This window comes from Acipenser ruthenus, chromosome 46, assembly GCF_902713425.1.
Source record: "Acipenser ruthenus chromosome 46, fAciRut3.2 maternal haplotype, whole genome shotgun sequence".
NCBI lineage: Eukaryota > Metazoa > Chordata > Actinopteri > Acipenseriformes > Acipenseridae > Acipenser > Acipenser ruthenus.
The window spans coordinates 8480164-8487499 of NC_081234.1; the positions used below are offsets into that span (position 1 = coordinate 8480164).

The 7336-nt window shown below is 41.9% G+C and overlaps 1 protein-coding gene across 1 annotated transcript; it reads left to right on the top strand.

Annotated features, from left to right (window-relative positions):
- The first annotated feature begins 282 nt into the window (after window positions 1-282).
- On the top strand, window positions 283-7046 carry LOC117397965 (homeobox protein Nkx-6.3). The gene is made up of 3 exons (XM_033996951.3): window positions 283-1463; window positions 3633-3805; window positions 5025-7046. The coding sequence occupies exons 1-3, from the start codon at window positions 1055-1057 to the stop codon at window positions 5247-5249; spliced, it is 807 nt and encodes a 268-aa protein (XP_033852842.3). The 5' UTR covers window positions 283-1054; the 3' UTR covers window positions 5250-7046.
- The last annotated feature ends 290 nt before the right edge of the window (window positions 7047-7336 follow it).

The following is a 7336-nucleotide window of genomic DNA, read 5'->3' on the forward strand; positions in this document are numbered from 1 at the left end:
CAGACACAGACAGACAGACACACACACACACACAGCTACACAGACAGACAGACAGACAGACACACACACAGATAGACAGACAGACAGACACACACAGCTACACAGACAGACAGACAGACAGACAGGTAAGCTAAAATAAAACTAGCACTATAAGACGTTCCATAAAAAAATATATATCCAAGTAAATATCGCCTCGCTGCGGATCCTCACAGCATTTTCTGCTGCTCCTTCATTGCAGTGGACTGCAGCTTCACAGCTCTCCTTCTCATCAAAAAGCAACTTGTTCCCTCTGTCTGTTTAAAAACCTATTAATCCCCAGCCGCCCAATAAAAGCCCTGCCCGTCAACCGACAGCCAGTAGTAAAGAGGCAGCGGCGACCCCAGCCAATCACGGCCCAGCATTCTAATGAGACACATCTTTATCAGTCAGGTGTCAACTCCTGAAGTTCCTTCTTATTTATTGCCTACTTGTAAAGTGCTGGAGAGACATTTGTCTTATGGAGCCACTATATCTTTTTTATTAACCGTCGTCTGTGTTTACCTTGGATTTACCTGTTTGGAGAGCGCGATGGGACAGAGAAGGTGAAAAGACAAGAAGAAAATATATATATATATATTGCCTTCATACTGACTGGATCTCTTAAAAACAACCAAACAACTGAAATAGTATTTATTTAAAGCACACGTTTTGTTTTTTTAAAAAGAAAATTCCATTCTAATTTGGAAGTTTTGAAATTGTTGCAATATATATTTTTTTCTTTTTGTGTTTTATTTAAAGGCTTTAAAAAAAAACAACAACATTTGTATCCAACCCGGTTTGCGCCTTTACCAATGTAAACGAGCTTTGAATGAACTGAAAACATATTTATAATATTTATTCTTGGTTTTGGATTTCAAAGTTTTAAAAAGGGGGCATCTATCAAGTTTTGACTTCTTTAAAAACAACAACTTTAAATCCAGTTTAAAAAAAGGGCTTTCATTTCACGCAAAAAATCTTTTGTATACTATATATCTGTATACATATTTTAAATTACACTGGAGTTTAACGTTACCAAATGGATCACAATATTCCGGGACCCTTTCTGTTCAACAACACCCTAAGCCAGCTGAGCACAGACAGCAAGGCCCCCGTGTGCCAGTACTCTGTGCAGAACTCCTTTTACAAGCTGCACCCTTCCTCCTCTCTCCACTGCCAGCTCCAGCCTGGCACCCCCCATGGCATCAGCGATATCCTGAGCAGGCCGGTGATGGGGGGCCCCAGCGGGACCCTCCTCTCCGGCTACTCCCACATGGGGGGCTTTGGGACCGCCCCCACCCCGGGGGTCTACTACAACCGGGACTACGCGCCATCCATGGGGGGCTACTCCAAACCCGGAGGCGAGTTCCCAGCCAAGGGGAGGACTGGCGGCTGCTGGAGCGAGGCTGGCTACGACTGGAGGGCAGGCAGGGAGCAGTGTGGCAACAGTAAGTGAAGTCTTTGAAGATGATTGATAAATGGATTCCCAGGTTAGCACTGCCTAATGTTAGAGCAGGTAAAAGGGGTTCTTAGATTAGCACTGATCGGGGTCTGTGAAAGGAGCCGATAAAAAAGCTTAGAGATTATCATTACAGTAAACATTGCACAGGTAGAACACTGTGGTATATAAACAGTATTACACTAGTTTACCTGTACACTACCTGTACACTAAGTATGCAGCAAAAATTGCAAAAGCATGTTTTGTGTTTTTTGCAGTACCTCCTGATGTGCTTTATAATGATTTCACTGTGTGTCACACATTATCATATTTTTATGATCTATATATATATATATATATATATATATATATATGGTACTGTACAAGGGTTGGAATTTAATAACTCAGTTTTTGTTTTTCAGCTAATTTATTGGGCTTATAAAGTGGATTCAGTGCCGTGATGAATGTACAGTACAAGATGGTTGAGATGTCTTTGTGGGGAAAACTGACTGTGTCCGTGTTTGGCAAAATGATTAAATAATAATTTATGTGGGAAAGAAAATGATACTGATACCAAATATGTAAATATTTCATCAACTCTCAAATACAAATCTAGATTTGTCTTTATATTTTTGATGATTCAGTCTGCAACATGTTTAACACTAATGCTGATTAATGGATGGAGGAGTCTATTCAGTTAATCTAAAACAAAAAAACAACAGCAGTTCTTTACTGTATAAATACATGCATTTTTTACATTGCAAATAATAGAATTGTTCATGACATTCTTAGAATTCTATATGAGGTAGAAGAAGCTGCCTTGGCAAGACTTTGGAACAACATATACAGTATGCATTGTAAAGTATAACACAGACAGGGCCATTAACTTGGTATGCTTAGACATGCATTGCAGGATATTCTCTCTACTGAGAAACAAACCCCACAAATATTGCACTAGATTCAATCCTCCAAACTTTAATGTATTTTTGCAACAGTTCAGAAATCAAATCCTCCAATAAGATTTTTAAGATGTACTTTCTTGGTTTTATAAATGAATACAATGTGCAGAATGTATGTTGGAAAATAATCCAATAAAACGCAGAATATGAGATAGACGACCTCCACTAAGATCTATATTACACTGCAAAACCCAGTGTTTAACAATCCAGCATAAATACCACGCCAGCGATTTGAAAACATCTTAATGTATATTTCTATCAGCTCTCTGTAAGTCGCCTTGGATAAAGGTGTCTGCTAAATAAACTAATAATAATAATAATAATAATAATAATAATAATAATAATAATAATAATAATAATATACTTCAGATGCACACAAAAAGTGCTACCAAAATAAAGCATGGCAGTGTAAATTACATTAGTACTAAAATGTAAAATCTTGTTATTAGGATTTAGTTTGAATCCTTAAACTTTTGGTTTAAATGTAGCTGTATCGCACTGCAGCAAGACACCCCTTATAAAAGTTTCCCATAGTAACAGCTTAGCAAAGTGTAATAAAGCACAGTGAAAGCATGGTAAAGCATAGGGAAGCATTGTAAAGCACGGAGAGGTCTGGTAAAGCATAGGGAAACATTGTAAAGCACAGAGAGGTATGGTAAAGCATAGGGAAGCATTGTAAAGCACAGAGAGGTCTGGTAAAGCATAGGGAAGCATTGTAATGCACAGAGAGGTATGGTAAAGCATAGGGAAGCATTGTAAAGCACAGAGAGGTATGGGGAAGCATATACAAAAAAAACATGACAAACCATGGTAGGCTGTGGTAAATGCAACAACAGCATGGGAAAAAAAGCAATATTACTGTGGTGAATCTTTAGAAGGGAGCAGATTAGGAAATCTATAAGCAATGCCACACATATTGCAATATTAAAACTTTACTGTAGGGTGTGGTTTATGCTGCCCCAGAGTTGGCACCGATCTGACTATCTTTAAAAATGCTGTATCATATATCCTGTATAGAAGGAAGCAGATTAGGAAATCTATGAGCAATACCACACATACTGCGATACTAAAACATTATTGTCGGGTGTGGTTTATATTGCCCCAGAGTTGGCACCGATCTGACTGTCTTTAAAAATGCTGTATCGTTTATCTTGTATGGAAGGGACGGATTAGGAAATGTGTAAGAAACTAAAAGTGTGCTCTTGAATGTGATTGCAAAGCAGGCAGCGGGCAGCTCACAGCCATGCCCGGCCGGAAGAAGCACACGCGCCCCACGTTCAGCGGGCACCAGATCTTCGCGCTGGAGAAGACCTTCGAGCAGACCAAGTACCTGGCAGGGCCGGAGCGAGCCCGGCTGGCATACTCACTGGGCATGAGCGAGTCACAGGTGAAGGTGAGGGGCCCGAGCTCAGATTCCACTCCCCGCACAGTCAAAGAATAAGAAGGGCTTTGAAATACCAGCCCTTTAAATAAACAAGCGTTACAAGCATGGAGGCAAGACTCCCGTTGCATAGAGATTTGATCCATTCCTGGTTTTACTAGGAGTTTAATAAGACACCTGAGCTTGTTACCTATACACGGGCTAATCAATCTTGTCGTAAAACTTGGAAAGAGTGAAACTGCAATAGGGGTCTTATTTCCATCCCTGTTATTATTACTTATCAATGAACGTTGTAATTCTGCCAGTTGACCAATAGTCAATAGTAATGTTTTTTTTATTTTTTTATTTAGTCGTCGGCAATGAATTTTTTACCCCAATTTGGAATTGCCAATTGTATGAATTGATCTCGGTCCACCGCTGCAACCCCCCACTTCGCGAAACGGCGGCAGACACGCGCGTCCTCCGAAATATGCCCTGCCAAGCCGGCCTTTTTCGCACTGCAGGTCCACAGCGAAGCCATCAGACCTATAGTGCCGGAGGACAACACAGATCTGAATGGCTCCACAGCAGACCCGCAGGCATCCTGCCGACCACAGGAGTCGCTGATGCGCGGCGAACCGAGGGTTACCCTGACGACCTGAGCCCTCCCTACCCGGGCGGCGCTCGGCCAATTGTGCGCCACCCCCTGGGAACTCCTGGTCACGGTCGGCAAATGACATAGCCTGGATTCGAACCTGCAATCTCCAGGCTATAGGGCGCATCCTGCACTCCACACGGAGCGCCTTTACTGGATGCGCCACTCGGGAGCCTCCTGTCAATAGTAATGTTAAAATGATTGGGTATTAGTAAATCATCAAATCAAATTGCATTAGTCATTTTTACCCATTCAGAAGTTTTTTTTTGTGTTTAGAGTAAATTTTAAATATTAGTTTGACTTAATATAAAAAAACAAAACGATATGTCTAATCACATGAACAGTTTAATGTCTTGATAATTACATTGTTTTGGTAACTTTATTTGATGTGTTGTTTTCTTTCACGGAATAAAAATCTAAATAATGACAATGTGCAGTAAGCTAGTCACGGATTCTGTGAAAGCAGCCGTTTTAAAACACCTCTGTCCTGGTAGCTTTCCCTTCTGCACGGCGAGTGATGTGTCATGGGTTTGATTTCTAACAAGAGCTGCTACATTCCACAGACAGAACATGTGTCTCTTTGGGATCTCCCTGCAGGTGTGGTTCCAGAACCGGCGCACCAAGTGGCGCAAGAAGAGCAGCTCCGAACCGAGCTCCATGCAGCGGGCTGGGCCGGACCAGGTGGTGTCGGAGAACGAGGTGGAGGACGACGAGTACAACAAGCCCCTGGACCCCGACGAGGATGACGAGAAGATCCGTCTGCTCCTGCGCAAACACCGAGGGGCCTTCTCCGTGCTGCGGCTGGGCCCCCACCACCTCTGAACCCCCTTGAGGACCACAGGGGGGGGCCACTGCTGCAACCCCATGTTCAGGATCTGAACTCCCAAGCCTGGTAGACTCGACTCCCCCACCGCCCTGCTCAAGAGTAATTTTACTCAGCTTGCAACCTCTGTTAGATATCACACTGCTGCCACCACATGTAAGGTGTTGATTACTGCACCCTTGCACAGGGGGACAGCGATTTGAACTCACAACCTCCCGGCTCCAAAGACTACCAGGTGAGCCAAAGGAGCAGCTCCCTCAGCCAATCTGACCGGAGTTCTTTACATCAGCCTGGGGGTTTGAATCCTCTTCCGCCTCCTGCAGCAACACACACTGCACACTGCAGGCTGAGATCAAACATGACTTACTTTAAACTGGAGCTGCTGCTTATATAGAAGACCTTTGATTTCAAGACTTTACGACTTCATATAATTTGTTTTTAAGCTACCGATTTTAGCCACCGTGTACCAGCTTCTTCCAAAGTACCGAACATTGAGTCTTTTGATTAATTGTGAATTTTGCATTCACTCTGTTGACGTGTATGTAATATATATAGTGCATTTAAAACCATGAAACTGAGAATGTCAAAGAGGAAACCCATTTGACCACGACAAAGACACATCTGGGATAATACGCACCCATTCTAGCCCCTGCGTTGCTTCGACCCCCCGGCGTGCTGATTGATCACGTTGCATTGATACTGATTATCCGTCGGGATGATCCTGGCGCTTTCACAGACGCTTTCCCGGTTTCGAAATGATGAGAATATTCAAACAGCTGAAGCAATAAAACCCGGCCGACTGAGAACTCTGATTTTAAATGTAACAAACTGTAGATTGTGTATGTAATAAACTCTTCAAGCTCCTCTGATGAAATTAAACAGGCATCTTCAAGCACGTTTGTAAATGAGCTGCGCTGCTGTCATTCAGATCACACTGAGCGAACCTCCTTAAGAATCTTTCAGCCGTGCTTTGAATTTAAATCACGGGAGATCCGGGCGTCGTCCCCCAGTGTGTGTGTGTGTGCCATTTATTTATTTGTATTTTTTTTTATATATAAATAAAAAAATGTTTTCTGCAACATCAAAAGAAAGCTGTAAGGTGGACGGCCACACAGACACCCCTGTTTTTCTTAAGCATGTGTTGAAATGTTGCAGTTCACCGAATCTCATTTTAATTGTGTAATAAATGATGGACAACTGATACCCATCAAGCCAATTTCTTTATTTCTTTTACCCATTAATGCAAGGAATGGAAAATACAACAGCAAACCTATTTGGTTGCAATGAAATGCATATCAAGGCAAGAATAATAATAATAATAATAATAATAATAATAATAATAATAATAATAATAATAATATTGATAATGCATTTCTTTTCAAATGTAAACTAGGTTGTAACACGGTACGCTGTTACATTGTAAGGTCGTTTCTGTGTGCTGCACCCCACGGAGCCAGACTGATACAGGTGTAATGATGCAGCACGGCTGCACCAGTGTTCATCGTTGAAGGGCTGGTATTGCTGATTGAACTGCATGCTCTTATGCAGTAGGACTGAAGTAGTAATCACATCCTACTGATGGTAATTTACATGTAGATGGGATTTTAACCCAGAGCACCATGTCACGGCGCTACAATCATCTCCCAACAGAATCTCAAGGTTCTCGTTTTGTATATGAATATAAATATGTGAATAATCAGCTCGCTTCTGTACTTGCTTGTTTTTTTTACTTGCATCTATTTAAATTGTATTATTATTATTAAAATTGGAAATAAATCAGTGCATTGCAGACAGGGTCAGTAAAGCTAGTGCCGTGTCTTGCCAGGGTTTCCAGTATTTCCAAGTTTCCACGGACACCAGTCAGTTCAGTAAGAGATTCTGGTTGCATTATTCACACACTTGCCCACTGACCTCGGGGGAAGGTGAAGCAGCCATCGGCCACTAAAGAGAATTCAGACCAACAGGACGCACTGGTCCCGACAACAGCCTCTTTAAAACACACTGCTGAAGAAACGTTTTTAAAACCATTTTTCTGTATAAAAATATATTTTAGATGGAGAAGTGTGGATGATGCACGCGCACGTTA